General features: G+C 43.4%; 1 protein-coding gene across 1 annotated transcript in view; it reads right to left on the bottom strand.

Moving 5' to 3' along the window:
• The window catches only part of dachd (dachshund d), a gene marked incomplete at both ends in the record, with an annotated part of 118,192 nt that extends 110,182 nt beyond the window's left edge, over positions 1-8,010 (bottom strand). The window contains one exon of the mRNA XM_084451894.1: positions 7,466-8,010. Coding sequence (XP_084308020.1) covers positions 7,466-8,010 — 545 coding nt within the window. The remainder of the gene's footprint in view (positions 1-7,465) is intronic.
• Positions 8,011-23,741: the final 15,731 nt, after the last annotated feature.

Genomic DNA, 23,741 nt, shown 5'->3' with positions numbered 1-23,741 from the left:
GTGTTGACCTGGTGATATGGATACCCCCCCCATGCTCATAACCACTACAGGTGCTCTGTTGCCACGAGGCAGCGATGGGTCTCTGGGCGTGGCTAGAGCCATATGGAACACAAACCGTCCCAAAGTAACTACAGATGCTATCAGCCTAAATCACCATGAGATGAGATCACATGACGGAAGCGCTCCGGTGTATTTCGGTCACGTTGAGCGCGTGTACGCATCGCGCGGGTCTAGCTCTTCCACCGCACACCGACCGCTCCGCCATTGTACCGGGCTCTCCACAGGGCTCGCGTTCACTCTCATTTGTCTAATTTTCAATCTGTACCTAGCAGTTATGATCTAATTGATGTGTGTCTGTATCTAACCTCTGGGAGTCTTTCAGCACCGGAGCCAGAGCCGAGTCCTGCCAGCACAATAGGAAACCATCGCTTCCAACCAATGCAATATTTAGCCACGTCGTTAGTTATGATTCAATACCGTGGAAATTGACTGAGTAAACTGTTTCTGCAGTCGGCGCGGATATTCCGTCTTTGTTTACATAGCTTTCGGGGGGTTCTTTCTCCTCACTCTTTTTCTTGGGCGTTTTCTGTCAGAAGGCATTGAGCGAGCAGATGCTTTGAACAGCCAGAGAATGCGAGCGCCAGTCTCAAGTGTCATTAGCTCCAGGGGCTTCTTTAGCAAGAGCCAGGTAAAGATTAGATAACAATCAGGCCTTCAATAGATACTTTCGGAGGCATCGGAGCCGACGCGGTGCCACACCGAGCCTCTCCGTCTGAAGAAAACAACAGAAGAAGAGGAGAGCTATGTCATTTCCTGCCTGGTTCTGACTTTGTGGCGTACCACTCTGCCCTGCGAGGCTGTTGCAGAACAGCAGAATATTGACGTCTGAAATGAAAACCAGACATTTTTTAAAGCATTTCGTTGTACATGGATATCCATAGTATGAACATATGACAAATAAACCTCCTTGAACCCTTTTCAACATGCGGAAGTTCATCCCAGGTTTAACGCCAGATAAAACCATATTTGGATTTATGGGTGTGAGTAAAACCAGATTACTAGTATGGATTAACATGTTATTAGCTATCAATATGGAGGACAGTTGGTCAGTCAATCTGTTACACAGTTGGCAATGGAGTGTTGCTATGAGAGCTCAACAGCGGGGTTTTGTCAAGTCCTCAACTTAATGAAAAGAGCCACACCCTGTCATCTCGGCCGGGGGGGGGGGGGGGGGGGGGGCGGCAGACAATTACTGTACACCACATCCAACACAAGAAGAGTTCTGACAAAAAAAATACATGACAATGCCCATGGCTCAGTCCCCCTCACCAAAATAAAGCAGACCTTCTGCAAACCTAAACGTCATTACTTCATTGAATTCCACAGGCTCACAAAGGGCCTTTTTGTCAGATGACATTCCGTCCCTCATTATACTCCAATTATTGAGGAGGAGTCCCTTGTATCGAGTTCAGAGCTCCATAAACATGGATACTGCAAGAATAACACGGCCATATTTACCCAAGAGAAGATCCTTCCCTGATAGCAAGCCTCTGAAGAGATGGAGAGAGAGAGAGAGAGAGAGAGAGAGAGAGAGAGAGCGAGAGAGAGATAATAGAGGTAGAAATTTGTGGAATCCCATCTGAGATTGCTTCCCTTTTCCTGTCAGCTCAGACGAGAAACGAATCTGAGGAGAATTAAGTCTTGATACAGCTACGCCGAATTAGACAGAGAAGCCAGAGAAGAAGGGAAGAAAGGAAGACTACACACTTTTTAAGGATTCCAGCCTTGTCATTTTCAATTTTCTGCTCTTTGGACATGCTTGTATTCAGATTCCCCAACATCTCTTCGCCATATCAATCCTAATTAGACAATCTGGGCTCACGAAGGATGAGAGCGGAGTTATTTGCATAATTTAATCATAAATACTCAGTGATACATATTTCCAAATGCATTTGTACAATTATCTTTTCATCCTTGGGGCAAACGTATTAATGTGATTAGGCAATAACTCTTTAAAAAAAAAAGTGTGTGTGGGGGTGGGGGTAGGAAACCAGCCAGTGCGCACTCTTTTTAAACTCCAGCTCTGGGCTATATGAAAAATTAATTAATTTCGGAAGAAAATCAATTTCTCTACGTGACCATATTAGACAGAGGCAGGCAAGGGCCTGCAGTCCTGCTCCAATCAAGATATCTCATCTGCTCTGCCTCTAACTTCTGTCAGTAGTGGTTAACATCCTGGCATGGGCACCAGCAACCAGTGACTTCCAACCACGCTTTCTAAATGTGCTGTAATGTGAAGGAGCCAATGCCCAAAGATGGTAAAGAAAAACAAGCCATTGGCTGAGCCAATCAGGACTGGGAATCAGAATGACCTTCTCGTTGTCTGACAGGGAGTCAGTCCCAGGTGTGAATTTGATGTGCAATATTGCTGTGAACAGATCTAGTTAAATCTGGTTGATTCAATTTAATTTGACAGATACAAAACCGTTTGATTTGGTTTTCTGTAAAATCTTACAGAGATCTCTGTCACAATAAGACTTCTTCCTTTGTTTTGGAATAGGAAAAATAATTGACTATTGATTTCAATGGAAATGCCTGTGTTGGAGAATTGATGTTACATTTTACAAACCAGATCTTTTGATATAATGATCCAACATGCTGAATACACAGCTGCTTCTACTTCTACCAGTCGCCCAGTAAAACTACTTTATTCAAATCTAAGTGGAGCTTGGACAGCTTATGCATCCAACAGGCAAATGAACAATACACACCATGTGCCATGCAAATGACCCATGGATCCTGCAATGATATCAGCAAAATACTACAAATATAAAACAATGCCTTCATTTAAGATGGGCACAATGTGCAGAATCGGTATCCATTTTATAAAGTCTCTCTCAAGCCTTAGTATTTAAGTTAACTCGATGAAACAAATCTCTATTGGCAAATGTTCAAAAAATATTTTTCAGTCGAAATAGGAATGCAACGTGGCATCCATTTGAGCTTGTTCCAGCTGTATGAGAGTCAATAGAACAATTGTGATTTTCAAGGAGAATATTTGTTTGCAGAAGCACCTAGCTACCATCTGGTACTTGCACAGTTGATTTGAGCACATGTACAGTATCTAATCTAATTACACGCTGCTCTCTGACTGACTACAAATGTAAAGAGAAAAGGGGGGACATGCCTTTCCCTTCTACAAATGTGGAGACAAACATACAGTAAATGTTGGTTTGACTTTCAGGAAAGTACTTGAATAAATGAATAAATTGTGTTTTTAACAAGGCCTCATCTCTCTCTTTCTCTCTCTCTCTCTAATCAGGCATCTGTCACTCTGTTTTTTGAAGTTATTATCGCCTCGGCTCCCTCTTGGATGTGGTTGCCGGGTGATGGGTATCTTAGCACCCACTCTGCCTGGGAATGATTTGAATGAGATCCAGAAATCTCCCCTGAGTACCTGTAAACACAGCCGTGCTTTGAAGAAAACAAATATATTGGAAGAGAGCTCAGTAGAAAGAGAGAGAAGAGAGAAAGAGAGAGAGAGAGCGAGAGAGTGTGTGTGTGTGTGAGAGAGAGAGAGAGAGAGAGAGAGCGAGAGAGTGTGTGTGTGTGTGTGTGTGTGTGAGAGAGAGAGAGAGAGAGAGAGAGAGAAAGAGAGAGAGAGAGACATGCTGGCACCCTTAGTGGCAGCTCACACTGGGTGCTAAACAAAACAATTACCGTTGTTTGCAAATAAAGTGTTAAGGCACAAACACAACACAAAAAAAGAGGGGTGAAGTCACAGAGAAAACATGGTTTCACTTCAATAAAAGAAAGGCCATCCTTTAATATTCCTCTCACCTCAAAGCCATTTCCACCAGACGCTCTCACATTTCCCATTTAGGAAGCGTTTGACTTAAAGGAGGTTGGAAATCTATTTAAAAAGGGCGTGTTAAGTGAAAAGCCTGGCTGTTCCCAGCGGTAGCGAGTCGTCTGGGGCGTGCGGTTAACCTTCAGGGGTACAGACAATGATTGTCAATTAAACTGCAGCGTTTCAGGCCCGGCGCTGGATAACCCCGCCTCAGCTAAACCCACCGATGAGAGATATGTGATATGTACACACCAGCCCCGGTGTTAGAATAACGGGCCGGAGAGTCCAAGAGTCACACGGCAGCGAGGACCCTCTGCGTCCCACCGGGGGGAGAGAGAGAGAGGGGGGGGACTAGAGAGACGGAGAGAGGGAGGAGAGGAGGGCGGATGAATAAGAGGAGAGAGGGAGGCAAGGAGGGGAGAGAAGGAGGGAAGGAGAGAGGGAGGAGAGCCGACGAATGAGAGGAGGAGGAGAGAGGGAGGCAAGGAGGGGAGAGAAGGAGAGAGGAGGAGAGAGCGAGGGTTGCTTGTAATCTGGGGCTGCGACTCCCTAAGAGAGTAGCTAAAGAACATAAACCCTCTCCAGGTGGGGAAGTTCATGTTCAGTATTTAACACTCTCGCTCACTTATACTGCATGCTGTAACGTGGCCTGTGCTTTGATGGAGACTCCTGGACAGCAGCACAGGGGGTACCAAAACTCCATCTGCATTTGTTGAAATCAAGGTCACAAACCCGTATACAATTTCTCAAGTTCGGCTCGGTACGAAATCGAAATCTAGAATAGAGACTGTGCTTTTTGCATTCTGCATTATGAACATAAAAAAGCTAGCGGAAAATGAGTTTAGTGCACGAAAATTTCTATGACGCCTGTTTTTTGGTCATTTTGGCATCAAACTAGATCAGCAGGTTTCGGCGGCACGGCGAGATGCTTTTCACACCCTGTGTGTAAAACGAGAGCAGTGTTGTTCTGCCGGGGACGGGTTCTAAGCAGAACCGGCCAGTGAAACCCTGAGACCTATTGTCCAGCAGTATTACAGGCCCCATTGTCACCGCAACGCCACTGTATAAAAGAGTAACAACCTCGCTGTGAAGGACCCGGGCGATGGAAAGCCGGAATCATCGCCGGGCGGCGGACTAAACCGGGTCGCGCCGCGTCGCCTGCAGGTATCCCCGCGCTCGCGTACGTTCGCCGACTGTTTAGGAGCCGTGAAGCCGACCCGATAACCCGGACCGACCGCTCTGCGTGGCGTCAGCAGCGGGAGAGACGCAGGTGGGTGAGTAGCACAGGAAACGGAGACCGTTCCCGCCTCTTTAGGAGTCGGGCGCCGCCGTGATGTAATTCTCTGAATGGGGTAGCGGGGGAAGGCGAGGGTGGGGTGGGGGGGGGGATAGAGGCGAGGCAGGCTGGTGAGGCCCGCAGGGGCCGGGGGAGAGGCGCAGCGAGGCAGCCCCGGGTCTGAGTGATTGATTTCAGCCCAACACGGGGGAGAACCTGGCTGCTTTCAGAGACAATTACAGTCCTCTCTGTGTGCCTGTAATAGCCCAGCACTTTAGCGTCATTAAAGCGACGCGAGGTACTGCATTATCCTTTAACCTCGCAGACCATCCCCCCATTGACAACCCAGGGAGTTCAACTACACACTCAGTCACCTGGGCAGGAGAGGAGAGGAGAGGAGAGGAGAGGAGAGGAGAGGAGAGGAGAGGAGAGGAGAGGAGAGGAGAGGAGAGGAGAGGAGAGGAGAGGAGAGGAGAGGAGAGGAGAGGAGAGGAGACAAACTCTCCATAGGGTATGCTCAGCGTTCTACTTTCTCTTTATCTGAAGAGGAATCCTTTGATTCTTTTATCTGCTCTTATGCTAATGTCGCCACAGCGACAGGGTGCACAGGTGATTGTACAGACACTTGTAAATGAAACTGGCTACAAACATGAGATGATAGATAAGGACTGGAAAAGGTGTGTGATGTCTAGCGAGACATTATTTACATTGTTCTGTGTGTATTATATGAGCAGGGTAAATTGTATGAGCGGAGTAATTTTAATACGAAATCAATATCATCTACAGTATACTGTACACCATTATAGCAAATGTCACAGCAATTGTCTTCTACTGATTCTTAGCTGTTAATATTTTTTGCATTTAAATCTATTGCAAACTAATTATGCGTAGAAAAAAAGTGCACAGAAATATATTGGGAAAGGTTTGTTTGTGTGTGTGTGTGTGTGTGTGTGTGTGCATGTACAGTACCTGTGTGCATGTGTGTGTGTGTGTGTGTGTGTGTGTGTGTGTGTGTGTGTGTGTGTGTGTGTGTGTGTGTGTGTGCGTGTGTGTGTTTGTGTCCGCGTAAGGTTGCATTTGTGTGGGCGAATAAGAAAAATGTTATTAATGAATTCACCTGTAATGTAGCCTTATAACTGAATGCTCTGCCTGTTTAAAGATCTAGCCTCACTCATGTTCGTCCTTCCATCATATTTGCATTTGTAGCTCATTTTAGGCAGGCAGATCAATATTGAATCAATCATAATGACAGATTAGAGGCATATTTGACCAGGCTGGACCCATCCTATCAGACTGAGCAATACATCAAATCACAGGAGCAACAGGACTAAAAATGGCTTTTAATCAAATATTGATCCCCAGCTAAATCTCTCATCCCAAAATCCATATATCAGCATGCTTTAAAAAAGACTGTTTTGTAATGAGAGCTTATGCATTAAGTCCTAAGTCTGTGTGAAAATATGCATCTTAATTACTGTAGTTTGTATATAATAGGCTAATATTACAATAAGACATGTAGGCCTAAAAAAATAAGATGAAGCACTCTGAATTAAGTATACATAAAAGCATGCAATTTACAGTATGCATTCTATACACTGACTTTTAAGAGTAAGAAAGTAATTGGGGATTAGAGGGAATATGACAGGTGGACTTTCTGAAAAGTGTTACAATTCCACAGCAATATTATAAATCTTTATCTTCATTTTATTTAATGACACATTTTCAAGAGCTGTCTAAATGTCTGCATTTGTTTGCTAAACTGAAAGTTAGGCTATCACGGTTTAAATTATATTACCCCTATGGCAAGGACAGCTCTCACCTAACCTACTTTTATTTCAAAGTCATTTAAAAATAAAGTAGCGACATAGTGGCCTTAAATTAGAGTGGAATTGTGGTGATGTAGGCTATTGCAAGTAGCGCGCAGTGCATAGTAGAAATAATAGCCCTGCGTGTCACCTGCACTTTTTAACACTTTGAAATTGATCTTCCTGCGTTTGGATGAACCAAGTCCACTCTTAGACGGTGACTACCCACATGGAATCAACTTGGCGAAACTTTTTCGCGCGATGCGCACTCCCCGTGTCCATGTGTGATATTTCGCATATTCTATCCAAACATGTTTTCATAGCCTATATGCAGTGGTCAGATTTGCCACATTGAAAGTCGACAAGCATGCACATTATAAAGCAAAGTAGGCCTAATTAGCCTTCAGCTCATTTGTGAGGATGACTTTCATAAAAAGGAAAAATGTCTCCCCCTTCCTCCTTAATGCGCCTTGACGCGGAGACAGAGCGGGGATAAAGCATTTATCCAACAACATCAGTTCCCTTGCCACTCACCTTGCATTGGTGCAGTCATTGTAGAGAGTCTCGAAGTCTTTTCTGGAGATGAGTTTGCAACGGTTGACTCCTGGCTGGATGGCACCGAGTCCTCTGAGGATGCGGACCTGCTCTACATTGCACACGACCGGCGTGATCTCCAGCCGCTTCAGCTTGGTGTAGACCGTGTGCAGCCCACCGACGAGGTGCTTCAGAAACAGGTCGAAAGCCTGCGGAAGGCAGATGAGTTCGCTGCCGTCCACGGTGAAGGAAGCCACTTTGGCACCCCTCAACTCGACCATCTTGCACTCGTTGTTCTGCGGGGTGTTTTCAACAGGCGACGGGGTCGAGTACACGGGCTTGCCGGGCAGCGTCCCGGTCGGGGTCGGGATGCCCGGGCTGCTGGTGGTGAGCAGCTCCGATCGGAACAGGTTCTGTCCGGAGGGGGCCAAGGATGGAGACGGGGATGAAGTTGTCGACGGCGGGGAGGTTGTCGCTGACGGAGTTGACATCTGAGGCGGCGGGACCAGCGGGGTTGGTGGGATCAGAGCAGCCGGTACGGCCATGGTCACCTAGGGAAGAGTAGACGAAGTTCAAAGTATAAAACCCAGTCCTGCAAAAAAAAAAAAAAAAAGTGCCGCTGTCGAGAAACCCCAAATGAAAAAATCCACGAGAGTTTAGCTCCTCTGATGAGTTGGAGAGTAGAAAGAGATGCTGAAAAGACGTGTTGAGTGAGATTCGGTCTGTGCGCGGCGGGACAACGATCAAAGACAGTAGCAGGAATGACAGGAGGAAAATGAGCTGAAAAGTGCAGCTCCGCGCTGTGGATGAGTTGTTGTTGTCACAAGGTACAGAGAGGGAGGAGCTATGGGGACACTGAACGGCTTTGAAGAACAGACATGCAGGCACACAACAGAATTATTACAAATCTATTTATTAATGTGTTATAGCCTAGCATATCACATGACCTTTACAGGATTACATTCAATTATTAACGGCTCTTTTAAACAGGTTTTGGGTGGTGGCTGCACGTTATAGGTAGGCTATCTATTCTAAGGTAAATTAATGCAAACTGATAATTGTTACAAAAAGCCATATTTTCAAGAAAGCTGTACGACTTTCAAAGAATGATGACTTGACACGGTGAAATATAGAGAGATAATTTAAACTGTGTTGGATTAGTTAATGCAATTATCTCAATGTTGTTATGCATCAGCTCTCCAATTCCCCACAGTTACTGCAAGAATTTGGTGCATAAATACGTTTTATCTAAGAGGACTACTGTGTAACAACGTATGTGTGAAATTGAGTGATAAAACCCGCTGATCCCTAAACATTCACTCTCCTGAATTTCCACACCTTTGATGCAGTGTTTATTAGTTTACTAGAAAGAAAAGCATGGTGTGAATCACAGGTGTCAAATACTGCACAGACTGTCAACAACATTATCTTAATGTGACTGAAATAAAGTTCTGTGTAAACGTCCTGAACATAACATGGGACATATTGCAGCCTTCTGTAATAACTCGAGGGCAGAAGGGAATATGCAGCTGATATCAGGCTACTTTTGAACTTCAGACAAAATAACATTGCACAATCATTGAGTACAGTTGTGTAAAGCGATAACAAACAAACAAAAGATTAAAAAGTTCAATGGCAACAAAGATGTGAACCTCAGAAGCAACAGTATTATCACCATCACCTGCTTAGATTCCCTCTCTTATCTCCTGTGAGCAACAAGTCTGCACTCAGCTCCACTGCCTATTCAGCCAACCTTGAAATCATGGGTGACCATGGTTATACATGCTGTCATATTGACTATGGCATGGTGCACTTTATTTCTTGACAGTCTCCTTTGCATAATATTATGACCCAAACTATCTGAATGTTTATCTGTGTAGTTGTGTCAAAGACAGATCTGAAACATAATTATCAGGTGAATTCTCTTTACTTGTGATCTATAATCTACATTGAGCAGCCCATTGTTTATCCCATGTCGTTGTCTTTACTTTGGCACCAAGCGGTCTGCTGTCAGATCTTTAAGATAATCAGTGTTTCAGAATTATAATTCATGGAAAGGGGTAGCTTGTAGTGTAAAATCAATATCTGCTTTAAATTCATAGCCAGGCAATCCATTTGCCCTTTATGTTCCTAACCTTTCACTTAAATATGCACCATATGAAGATTTCATTATATACAATGAATGTCACAATAGTTTGTCCACTATGTTTCTTGTTTGCATGGGTTAACTGCAAATCATGGTGCTTGTAATATGTGAGAAATCACCCCCATTAACAGTGCTTAGGGGTAGAAAGAAAAACGCGAGCAGAAACATTTAAAAGTAAAGGACATATAAAATCACCACAGGATACTTGTGATGTTTTACATTCAAAGGGCTCCCATAACTAACTGGGTGGGCTCCATACGTCTGACCTGGCTTATCAAAGCACAATGCCTGTGGGAATATAAGTCTAACTATGCTATTGTACCTACTGTACACAGTGCCCTTCAAATTTTATACTTCCCCTAGATGAATGACCTACTGTACTAGGTTGTTTATACATGTAGTCCACCTACAGAGTTGAAGGAATAGCTGAGCTATATGATTTGTATACTTGCAGCAAATTATTTTTAATAGTTTGAGAGAGTTGTACAGGAACTGTATCAAACTGTACAAGTGCACACACAGTAGACAGGAAGCACATGTCATGCATATTTCCCCTGTTCCTAACAGCTACAATAGCAGTCAGAGTTCTTTTACGAATGCGATCAACTCTGTCAATTGTCATTGTTTTCAGACCACTAACTTTCAAGTCATTATGCTCCTCACATAGTTTTCACAAATGTTTTTTTTAAAGTAGTTTTTATGTAGATGAGGGCCGAGAACAAATGACTACTGTCCAAATGTAATCACACCAATGGTGATGTATTGCATCAGCAAAGTATTTAAAAATGTATAGATGTGGGACAAGACTTCTCTATGATCGACGATGCGGTATATTGTTTGATGTAATAATTTATGCACCCCATAAAGCTTTGATAAAACAATGTTGAGAAGCAATTTAAATTAAATTTATTTAAATGTCAATTCTCATGGTTAGGATTTTTCTATAATTGGCTATTTAATTAAAATAATTCTCATAGTCATTAATACAGCCAGCAACTTGTAGTGCACTGACATGTTTTAATTACATGGTATTAACAAAATTGATATGCTTTAGAAAGCATGGTGAATAAGAAATAATTAGGCCAATCATACATCATCCCCTTATGGACATTAAGTGTATCACAATATAATTGATGAACTTAAAAAACGGGAGAGATAAATAACTTTAATTGTATAGAGAGTTGGTGTACTGAGTCTAGGACAAAGCATCTTACAGACAATACATTACATTTCAGCCACAATTCATTATCGGCAACATCACTTAGCTCCCCATGCCCAGTACTCTCCTTTAACCTATGATTACATGACATTTGAAAGCAGTGGTATTGTGTAGTCTTTTAAAATGTCCTTTTACCCAGCCTCCATTAATCATCAAACCACTCTTTCACTAGGCTTAATGAGGGAGAGAGATGCAGCCTCAAACAGAAGAATCATTTAGATGCTTGGAATAAAGCACTTATTGATCATGAATATTTGTTTCTCTCAAGGTTACTGCGCCTTGACCTCATCTTTCCTGAGATGCCAGGCCAACGCAAACACGCCAGCCGGGGTGAAGGGGCTGTCAGGGAGCACGCTGATGGCTGAGGCTGTCTGCCTCAGAGGGGATCTGAGGGCCAAGGCAAACCGAATACAAGGGAAACTTTGAGATGAAAGTTACCACTCAGATGTGTGCCTCTTACTATTCAGCAGATCCTTTTAGGACTGGGAAAGGTTATATAGTGGAGCCCCTTTGGCTCAAGACCACCCCTATAGGTACGTTAGAATACTGTAGCATCTTTCTGCAGAAGACATGATGATGGGAGGTCTTTCATGAGAGTTGGCACGACGCCAAGACCCAGTGCTAAGGAGAATCTCCAATGATGCTTTCTGGGAACTGAAGTCCACCTGGTCCCACGCTAGTATTATCTCCATGCCAAGGAAGGAGCATTTTAATACATGAATCTTCATATCACAAAGAGTGCTTTTATCATCATAACATCCATGTTGGAGAGATTCACAACAAGTAAAGCTAGAGAGTGTCAGAGTGAGCTGTGAGCTGGTTAAGACCGTGGTGCTAGCATTCACTGTGTTCACTCATTAGCCCCAGTTCTGTTTATTATGTTAATGTGTTTACCTCCTTTGAAACACACCAAGAATAATAGTCCTCCCTCTTCCCAAGACAACATTTCGAGAGGGGGAGATTGTGAGACAGTCCAGCCTTTTTCAGCTGAGTCGACAGAATTTTCCTCCCCATACATGCAAACACACAACACACACACACACAAACACACACTATGTAAAATACAACGCCTCTGGTAATACCACTCCTCAAAAGAGGAGAGGAGAGAAGAAAAAGAGAGCTCATTTCATTTTCAAAGTGGCCGGCCTCCTAGATAGGCAGAGCCTCAATTAAGGCGTCCGTGGCACGCATCCCTCCATCTTTCATTTGCTACCATGCAGCTCCTTAATAGAACCCTGGGAACTATCGAGAGAGAGAGAGAGAGAGAGAGAGAGAGAGAGAGAGAGAGATAGAGAGAAAGAGAGAGAGAGAGATGCAGAGAGAGAGAGGGAGAGAGATGGAGAGAGATTTGTGGATATCTAAATGGCCATAGCACAAACCTGTATAAACAGCAGTAATTATGGGCCCATTGACAGTCTCCCAGTGTTGTGCTCATTCTGCCACAGCCGCAGTGATTAAAATGAATCCCCATCGACTTCTCCATTAAAGCGCTGGCAGGAGCGATCCCGCGACCTTTCCCCATTGATTGAACATAACAATCACAATTCAATTGTAATGCAAAGAGAACATTTGTTATAATGTACACGAGATGCATGAGCCATTTCCTGGGCACGAGGAGGAAGGGTAATCAATGGAGGGAGTCGCTCATGGTGTGATGGAGGGAGAATGAGGGGGAACATTTCGACAGCTCTAATTCATACAGCCTGCAGTGTATGATAGAGGCCAATGATGTGCATGTAAATGGCCTGATCAACCCCCCCCCCCCCCCCCCCCCCCCACACACACCTTCCTCCCTCTTCCTCAACATTCGATAAAGGGACAACAGTCTTATGATTTGTATATCCATATATTCTAATGGTCGCACACAATGCGGGATTGGCAATGATACAAAGTGTATAGACTGTGCATCTATCTTCTGCTTCACTCTGTCTTTATTGGATAATAGTGGAGAATGGATGAATAAATGAATGAGTGGATGAATGAATGAATGAATGAATGAATGAATGAATGATGAATGAATGAATGAATGAATGAATGAATGAATGAATGAATGAATGAATGAATGAATGAATGACCCAGAGCATGGTGTGCCTACTGTATCCAAGTGTTCCTCAGAGAGACAGGGACTAGGGCACCCCCTATAGTCAAGTACCGACATTGTGTGTGGTATTGGTACAGTATGCATGCATTGCCAATGCATCATCAATTTTTTCTTCAGTGATGGAGAGGAAAAGGAAAAGATTCCAATAAAACTTTCATAGCCACCGCTTGCACAATCCACCATGCTTCAGGAGAAGCATGATATAACCACATAGTACTGAGTCCCTCTTTAAAAGCTAGACTTGATCGTGTCTTTCAAAAACCTTTAAAAAATGTATGAAAAGTGTATGCGAATGATGTCCTTAAGGGATTTCTTTTTAGAATCAGGAGATTATAGTTTACACGGACATTAAACAGATTAAACCAGCCTGCTCTCTAAAGGCGCTTTATCTAATGGAGAAAATGTAGTATGCTAATTGAGAAAGTCTGATGGTAAAATTATGTGTAAGCCACTTCCTCTCTCTCTCTCTCTCTCTCTCTCTTCCACTCACACATACACAAACTCTCTATTATACACACAAACACACTCTCTCACTCTCCCTTCATCTCTCTCCTGTCTAGCTCTTTCTCTTTTTCTCTCTTTATTATGCCCACAAATACACACAAACTCTTTCACCATCCATCTCTTTCTCCTCTCTCTCTCATCCACCTCTTTCTCCACCCCCCCCCCCCCCTCTCTCTCTCTCTCTCTCTCTCATCCAGCTCTTTCTTCACCCCCTCTCTTTCTCTCTCTCTCTCTCTCTCTCTCTCTCTCTCTCTTTGCTGGAGGATTTCAGTTCCGTTTGATGAAATCGTCTGGCTAATCACAGCTATAAGCTGTGAGCAGTGTAGCTGAGTGAAGCAATGTTTGCCAGTCTAAAATGTAATTGTCTCGGAAAACTTCATCGATGACAGATCCAATTCCATTTAGTAAATGTTTAATAAATGCTGTACAAACATGCAGGCCTATCTCACAGTGCTCAGACAAACAAAGGGAAACTTTAATTGCTTTAATCATCCCAAGCTTTGACGTTGTTATTGGCCTTAAAAATAGCAGTTAACAGAAACTGTCTTGTACAGGAAATTGAACCACATTGGGAAAACGAGCTGCAATTAAGATATGGCAATCCCAGAGCAAACCCAGGCCAGACAGACTGTTGTGACTGGGAAAGGCATTCCAGGCCGTACACAAAGCTATTCAATTAACAGAAGGACCCAAGAAAAACAACCTCCCCATTACGTATCACTTATTTTAATCTGATTGAAAGCGATTGTATCCCTTTTTGAAGATTCTTTAAAACAAACATGTTAATTAACAGATAGGAGGCTGGAAAAATATGTATTTTTCATTACTGGGGAGAAATAATGTCTCCTTTAAACATCAAGGAAAATCAAGTGCTTGCTGCTGTTAAACCAGTCAGCGGTGTGAACTCCCTGCCAGCATTTTATTTAGAACCTCATTAATGTGTTTCAACACAGCATAGCTGTACCTTTAATCTGCACTAAAGGGAAATAATGCGTTTCCTGCTTTATTTACCAGCCTCACCTAACAAGTGTTCCTGTACAATTAGAATTGTTAATAGATCTGGAAACAAAAGGACTTTGAAGGTGGGAAAGTGCTGACATTATTTCACAAGGGAAAAACAGTCTGGAGGAGAAAAAAAGCCGTGCTGTAAATGGAGTTTCCTGGAACAAGGCTATGAGGCTGTGTTGGTCTCTCTCATTAGACATGCCTTGCACAGGAGGTAAATCACCACCAGTAAAACCTTTCACTGCCACACAACACTAAATTACACACTGGCGGCATCTCCACAGTGAATGTGTTTAAACGTTGTAATTTTTACTTTATTCCCATTAAACGTATGCAGAGTTTTACAATCTATAAACATAGTATCCAGAATAAAAAGTTAATAAATGTCAGAATTAGCATTTGAAAAAAGCATCTTGCGGCATTTTTGCAAATATCAATCTATGAACCTTTCAACATTTTGTCAAACAAAATGCTAATTGTACCTTTAGGAATTTAGGAGACAAGTGACAAGGGATGAGATCCCATGTCCTTTGGAATTAGGAAATCAGTACTTGGAGCAAAGCAAACAGAAAGAGACAGAGAGAGAGAGAGAGAGAGAGAGAGAGAGAGAGAGAGAGAGAGAGAGAGAAGAGGCAGATATGAGAGAAAGAATGAAAGAATGTGAGAGGTGTCAAGAGGCATTTGTCTTATCGACAACATCTCATACATGGCTACATAAATACATATGATTTCTGCCGAAGCAGTACTTTCAAGCGATCCAGTGCCTTTATGCCAAGCAACAGACTGTAGGCTGTAATGCTATTTCATAGTATCCATTATGTAGATGGCCATTCACCTCAGCCATTCACTGCTTAAGTGCTCTCCTCAAGGACACTGTACTGGTGTAAGCTCTATCACTAAACCAACGACCTCGGAGAGTATACTGGTCTTAATGGCTGCTCCATACTGAGCCAGATGTGGAAAGTAACTGATTACATTTAATATAATTATTGTACATTGATATTTCCAGGATTTGTATTATGAGTAAATTGAAATAGTACCTCTTCCTTTCACCTGAGTACATTTTCAAAGTAGGAAGTGGAGAGGTTCTACGAGGACCTTAGAGTATCAATCTCTGCTGTTCCAGCGCACAACTTCCTTTCAATTCTGGGAGATTTCAACACAAGGCTCAGACCAGAGGATGCACACTACACGCACCACGATGCAACAAACCGAAACTGTGAACTTCTTGTGACCCTTCTGATGGAACAAGAGCTATTGGCTGCTAACACCCTGTTCCAGAAAAGAAGAGGAAAGAGATGGAACTTCCATGACCGGGCTTCCGGTATGTTTAGACAGCTAGACCACATACTGGTGAGGTGCAAGTGGAAGAACCCAGTCAAAAATACAGAACCTTACAGCACGTTCAACAATGTGGGCTCAGAGCACCGATTGGTTTCCATGAGGGTGAGTGTTACGGCCCCTTGCCTTTTGATGTAGGCCTAATGTTTATTCCTATCTACGTAGGCCTATAGTTTATGTATGTTTTGTTTTGTCTCCCTGTCTTGGTTTGCTTTACTCATACATTTCTCTTGTACCTCAGGTTTGCCCAGCTGACAGTCATTGTGTCATTTTGTTGTCTGCCAGCTGAGCTTCATCAGACATCATGTCACCATCCTATATGCTTCAGTTTCCCTCACCCCAGCGGAGGTGGCAGATCTCTGGTTTTCTGTTTTGTGGTCAGTTCGTATTCTGTTGATCTATTTTTGTTGTGTAGATTTTCTCCATTTTTTGTTACCAGCCTGCTATTTTTGTTTGTTTTTGAGATTCATTCATACTTTTGTTATTCTTTTTCTTAGTTTTAGAGCACACAGGTTCGGCAGGGTTAGGTAAGTCTGCCCATGGGTCTACATGCAGACACGTAGACTTACCCTCTGTTAGGACAGAAGCCCCAGGTAAGCGGTAACACAACCTCCTGTATTTTGCAGTGCTTCGGCACCTGTCAAGGTAGGGGGGGTGGATTTTAGTTTGTTTATGGATTTTATTTGGTGTTACTGGTTTAGCTTCCTGTCGTTCCTGTGTTGCTGTCTTTAGGTTAGGAATAAACAGCATTTTTTTGCATATATTCTGTGTCCTTGCCTCCTCATTCACCTCACTCATTGCCTTATGTTGCGCCACAGTCCTCCGAACCATCAGGGGGCGTAACAGTGAGGCTGAGCTTGAGGGTCCCCAAGATAAACCTGAAGATCCGGTATGACTGGAAGACTTTCTCAGTAAGACCGGACATCCAATGTGAGAAATTGCTTCCAGCTGCTGGATGTGGAGAAAGATCCTAATGCAATGTACGGTCAGTTTGTAGCAGCACATGTGGAGGCCTCCAGGGAGAGTGTGCCAGTGGTGGAGAGGACCAGAGCTTCCCCAACGTCCAGGCATCCAGAGGTTGTAACTGCATGGGAAAGAATTGAGAAGGCTTGCCAACGTCCAGTGACCAAGAGAAGACTATGGGGAGCCGGTTGGCAATGAATGAAGCAAAGCAACAGCTCTTGGATGCCTACGATAAGATCAGAGAGGAGCTGATGCGCAGGGTGAAGGCAGCCCGAGGGGAGCAGCGATACGGCGAGGCCTGGAAGGTCATTAACGAGATGAGTGGACAAAAAAGGGCATAATTACTCCAATTCGGAATCTCTTTATTTGTATAGCATGCAATTGATGTTGTAAAAATGCAGAAGACAGTATTGTTAAGTTCACAGTACCAATTAATTGATCATTTATTATGGTAACACATGGTATGCAACATATACTGTAAATAACGCTGCAGTCTACATCACAAGAGGGTCTATGTCAAAAGTAGACTATACAGTTTAAAGGAGTAGTAAAGGGAAAATGCATGTTTAGCCCCGTTTTAAGGTTATAATTATGATCATATACAATGGTTCAGAACAAAACGTTGACAAAACTAGCACTTTTGAGAAAGTCTGATAATTGCTCTACCACCGTTTTGGTCATACAATGGATGTGGGTGGGCATCGTGAAAAATCATCCCTAATTGTGCCTAGGCTACTGTAGTTTTCCTGTATGTTTTTTTTACTTATAAAAATGCCACTGCTCAGCACCCTTCCGGTGCTGTGAAACCTCCCATCAGGGCATACTTTGAAAGCGCACCCCCCAAAAAACCGTGCATGGTCCTGGCTTACCCGGTTCTGCGACCCACCAGATGCCACTGCTTAGGTCGTCCTCGGATGAACTCTCCCTCCTGCAGCATTTCCTCAATGTATGCACCAGTACTTTCCAAAATGATCCAATATTTCCAATTGAATAGAACTACGTTAGCTTGGCTATCATTCAAACAAAAACCTATAACTATTTCCCAACTAGCCTGGCTCAAACAAAAACATAGGCTAGCTACCTGAGATAGGCAAGTAGACGTTACTCGTTTATTGTTTACCAGCATCACTTGAAGCGGGGGCAGGGAGAAAAGAAAGTACTGGGAGAATCGAATTGAGATCCTGCTCGCATTTATCCCCGATTCACCCCTCCCGACAATCGGAGGAGAAATCTGGTCTGGAACGTTGGTCGTGGCCGATGATCGGCCCAGATTATCTTGTAATGTGAGGGGTTTACAGATCCAATCTTATACCTCCTGATCGGCTCGCAGACCCATCGGGGCGGCCCCGATAATATCAAACATGTTTGATATTTAAAATTATCACGTCCCGACTTTACAAGTGAGACGGCGAGACCAGTGGTTCGTTGCTCGGGCACGATCAGATTCTGTAGTGTGTGATGAGCCGTTATTTTCAAATCTTGCTGTGTGTGCTTGTTTGAGATGCCCAAGAATAATATCTGTTAAGATTCTCCTTATGTGCGTGATGCAACCCGATTTCTAAATTGATTAGGATTTTAAATATCCTGTAGTGTGAGCCCGGCATAACTCAATTCCACATAATCTCTGTCAACACTTTGTCTCTAACTGAACTAAGTTACACTAGCAAGCAAACGTCAGCCTAAAGGCCAATATATACTTCGTCGTACGACACTTTTGAAAGTGTCGACAAACAGAAATTACATCACTGTCAACACTTTTTTGTGTCGGACAGGGGTGTCTGTCAGTACCCGATCGGTTCTAACTGCCAGATCGGTTCCAATAGCATCTGCACATGCACGCCTATTCAATCATTTTGTACGGCAACACCACTTGACACTACCATTCATAGGCTATTTTTTCTGATTTAAGGTCCGATGGCGGTTTTCTCTTCCTGCTTCCGCTTAGGCACTCCATTTTGCGCAATGGACAAACAATCTACACTTCCTGTTTCCTGATCTAAGGTCAATGTCACCCATGCGCAATCCCTACACTACACAGCTGTCTATGGTTCTGACAATGTGAGCTCTCTGTCATGGAAATACAGACATCATTTTTACCTCCTCGAGATCAAGGAAAAATAGTGGTAAAGTGTAATATACGTATGTGTACTGTAGATGCCCCTAAAGTGTGTACCCCAATCAGTTATTCGGGAAAGCACAAATGCGATGGAAACTGGTGATTTTCCTACCCTTCCTCGTTATTATTCGGGAAAAGGTGCATATGCAATCAATTGATGAACAGACACTTAAACTATGAACAAACACTTCACCTAGAAGCTGCGTCAGTTATCGATTCATATCATTGTGGATAACCACAAGTTATAAATGCCCATTCCTTTTGCAACATATGACTTTAATTTCATTATTAATTTCATTATTGAAAAGTGATCACTAGTGAATATTCTGTTTTCGCCCGCGTAGCCTACAGCATGCAGAGGGCTGAGAGCTGACTGTTCTATCATCTTCTAGGCTATACTGTACATCAACATTAAGATTAAAACCTGTAGTTTTTAGCTATGTGTGTTCATTTCTCCCATTTAAAAAAAGACAGAAATAGAAAAAAGACATTTGTTAACATGCTGTATAGGCGTGGTATCAGTATATAGTTATCAGATCAAAAGTTTGAGAAACCTCTCCTCTTGAGGTAGGCCTACATTGGTTTGAAGGCTATGTTGTAGTTCACTGACCAGAGATGAGGTAGCCTAGGAGTTTTTGTTAACCCATTAAAAGCTGGGTACCCTTTGTTAAGCATTAGGCTACACATAATAACAACAACAATAACAATAATAATAATAATAATATAGCATGTGCATTAATACTATAACTGAAAAGTATTTCTAACTAGTTACTTTCTATATGCAGTAATCAGTAAAGTAACTAGTAATTGTAAATAGTTACTAATTTTCAGTAACTTACCGAACACTGACGGTTACACAGTTAACCCTTTGATGCACAAGCTATGCAAACCCATAACATGTAGTCCAGGGGCCAATCCAGATTTTGGTCCAAACATTAGTTACCGCCTGTACTACTACGAGCCAGAACTCACAAATGCATCTCCTTTCTAAAACAAGTGACAAAGAGCATAATAGAGCTGAAGGCAAAGTGCAAGAAAAGCAAACCAAAAATACAATAGGTGCTTAAGAGGGAGGATCATGGTAGTACTTCTTGAAGAGATGAGTTTTGAGCCTGCGGTGAAAGATGGGCAGCAACTCTGTCCTGATGTCAGAGAAGAGACATTGACCGCAGGGGCCTCGGAGTGATGGGGCAACCAGTCGCCCCGAGGTAACAGAGCATAGAGGTCGGGAGGGGTTAGGGTTTGACCATGGCCTGGAGTTGTGTGGGAGAACTTGGGGTGGTTGAACACCAGGCGAGCAGCAGCTTTCTGGACAAGTTCCAGGGGTTTAATGGCTGATGCCAGGGCCCCAGCAAGGAGGGAGTTGCAGTAGTCCTGGCAGGAGATGACCAGGGCCTGGATGAGCACCTGCGCCGTTTCGTTATTGAGGAAAGGGTGAATCCTCCTGATGTTGTAGAGCATGAATCTGCAGGAGCGTGTGACGGATGTGATATGTGCGGAGAACAACAGTTGGTCATCCAGGGTCACACCCTGATTCCGCGCAGTCCGAGTCGCCGTTATCACTGTGTCTTCAATGGTAATGGTCAGGTCCTGGTGCGGGCAGCCCTTCCCCGGGAGGAACAGCAGCTCAGTCTTGTCCAGGTTGAACTTGAGGTGGTGTATCGCCATCCACTCCGAGATCAATCAATCAATCAAAGCTTTATTTGTATAGCGCATTTCATACCCAGAGGCAACACAATGCGCTTTACAGAGAACAAGGGAGGTGGGCATACGACCCACTCTCTACATATTCCAGAGGGAAGCAAAAAAACAGTAATCACCCGGGGGCCAGATAAGTGAGCTGTAAAAATTCTTCCCTGACCCCTCTCAACAAGGCGATCGAGCAAGCTCCAGGAGTATGTTTGTCTACCGGCTAAGAACATATATAAAGCAATACATTGCATTAAATTACATTTCAGAGTGAGAGAAGCTAAAAGCATCATAGGAGAGAGAATATTCTACGGACATGCTACATCATCCACAGAAGACACAGGTGTATCTATCGGACTTCGGGAGGTCTGCTGGTGACAGTGGGGCATCCACTGGACCTGGTTAGAAGATAGGAGGGAGAGAGAGAGGCACTAGGGAGAGGGAAGGCAGAGGGAAGGCAGAGAAGGGTTAGTAGCACATAGAGCCATACAGACCACACAGATATTGAAACAGGCAACCTGGGGCAAGCTCCTGGAATATATTTGTCTAATGGCTAAGAACATTTAAAGAACAATAAATAACATTAAATTAAATTTTCGGAGCAAGAAAGGCTAAGAGCATCAGGTCCAGGCCTAAGCCGGATGTGGACTGATGTGTGTCTGTGTGTACGTGTGTGTACTAAATACTACGATATCCACAGCTCCGCAGCTGACACTGGACCTGGTTAGAGGATAGGAGGGAGAGAGAGAGGCACTAGGGGAGACAGAAAACGGTTAGTAGCACACTGAGTCATTGAAGCAACACAACAGTCAGAACAAGCCTGTTTCAGGATAACCAGCTTCTGTACACTACTTGATATACATACATTGCATAGCAGGATAAATACCAATGTATACATAGGATTCACAGGTAGGTTTGAGGCTGCCTTTCTGTGTCTCAAGGTCCTAGCTAGTGATTGTAGGCTAGGTCGAAAAGGTACGTCTTGAGGTCTCGCTTGAAGACCTCCGTTGTTTCGGCCCTTCTTAGGCACTCCGGTAGGGTGTTCCAGAGGTTGGGGGCATAGAAACTAAAAGCTGCCTCTCCATGTTTCTTGGTCCTGGCTTTTGGAACTGTTAAAAGTTCAGGGACTGAGGATCTAAGTGGTCTGTTTGGCATGTACTTAACAAGCATGTCTGAAATATATTATGGTGAGTGACTGTGGAGAGATTAATAGACTAGTAATAGTATTTTAAAGTCTATTCTAGAGTTGACTGGTAACCAGTGTAGTGATTTTAACGCTGGTGTGATGTGTGCCCTTCGTCTAGTCTTAGTGAGGACTCGTGCTGCAGCATTCTGTATTATTTGTAGCTTAGAGATTGCTTTCTTTGGTAGGCCTGATAGTAGAGCATTGCAGTAGTCCAGCCTGCTTGTGATAAAAGCATGCATTAATCTTTCGGTGTCAGCCTGAGAGAGAAAGGGTTGCACCTTGGCAATGTTCCTTAGGTGGTAAAAGGATGTCTTTGTAATATTCTTGATGTGGTTTTCGAAAATAAGATCTGAGTCAAGTATGACACCTAGGTTTTTAGCCAGGCAATTGGTGTCAATTTCCAGAGTTTTTAAGTGTGCAGCTAGTTTCTCTCTTTCAGCTTTTTCTCCAATGATCAGTACTTCTGTTTTGTCCTGGTTTAGTTGGAGGAAATTATGTGACATCCATACATTTATATCTGTAATACACTTGACAAAGCAGTCAACCAAGCTGTAGTTACTGGGTGTTACGGAAATATAGAGTTGAGTATCATCTGCGTAGCTATGGTAGCTAATATTGTGCCTCCTGATGACACTGCCAAGGGGCAGCATGTACAGGCTGAAGAGTAGAGGTCCTAGGATCGATCCTTGGGGCACCCCACAGGTCATAGGGATCTTTCCTGAGCTATATTCACCGAGGGCAACGAAGAAATCACGACCGGTTAGATAGGTCTTAAGCCAATTTAAGACTGGACCAGAGAGGCCAACCCACTTTTCCAGTCTTTCGATGAGGATTGCATGATCTATAGTATCAAAGGCTGCACTCAGGTCCAGGAGGACGAGAACAGAAAGCTCTTTGGAGTCGGCATTAATTCTGAGGTAATTTACAACTTTGACTAATGCCGTCTCTGTGCTATGGTGGGCACGGAAGCCGGACTGGAAAAAGTCAAGGGTACAACTTGTAGCTAGGAAATCATTAATCTGTTTGAAAACAATTTTTTCCAGAATTTTACTCAAAAAGGGAAGGTTGGAGATTGGTCTAAAATTGCTAAAAACTGAAGTGTCTAAGTTGTTTTTCTTCAGTACGGGTCTCACCAGAGCAGTTTTAAGTATTGGTGGGAAGACACCTGTAGATAGGGAGTCATTAACAATGGATAAAATGTCATAGGATACAGAATCAAAAATAGTTTTGAAAAAATCGGTGGGGATGGGATCCAGCAGGCATGTGGAGGTTTTGAGTTTGGATACTACTTTTCTCAACATTTCTGTGTCCATCAGTGTAAACAGGCTCATATGTCCATTACATGGAGGGAGAGGATCTGTGAACGGGATGCATGGACTTTCCTGAGTGATATTCCTCCTAATATTCATAATCTTATCTCTGAAGTAAGCTGCAAATTCCTCACATTTGGAGGTAGAGAGCAGGTTATCAGGTGTTTTTACGGCAGGGTTTATTAGGCTATCAATTGTTGAGAAGAGCACTCTTGAGTTATTTCGGTTGATAGATATCAATTTTGAGAAGTGATCTTTCCTTGCATTTCTTATTGCTTTATTAAAAGCAGAGAGATGTTCTTTGAGAATATCATGGTGGACCTGTAGCTTGGTTTTTCGCCATATACGCTCAGAACTTCTGCAGGTTCTCTTTAGTTGATATGTTTCCTCATTTCGCCATGGGGCTTTATTATTGGTTGTGATCCTTTTCAGTTTAATATGTGCTACAGAATCCAAGGCTGCCCTTACTCTGGTGTTAAAGGTGGTTGCCAGGTCTTCAATAGTTCCTAAGGGCCCCACTTCTGATGTGAGCCAAGCACCCAGCTATGCAGGCCTCCACTTGTGTGTCAAAAGGGGGAAATGACAGGACCAGTTGGGTGTTATCGGCATAGCAGTGATAAGAGAAGCCATGTGAGCGAATTACAGAACCCACAGATGTAGTGTAGAAGGAAAAAAGAAGAGGACCCGACATCCAAC

Source organism: Borostomias antarcticus, assembly GCF_949987555.1.
Source record: "Borostomias antarcticus genome assembly, chromosome: 17".
NCBI classification, from domain to species: domain Eukaryota; kingdom Metazoa; phylum Chordata; class Actinopteri; order Stomiiformes; family Stomiidae; genus Borostomias; species Borostomias antarcticus.
Note: the sequence above shows the minus strand (reverse complement) of the source record. Positions and strands in the feature narration are given on the sequence as shown.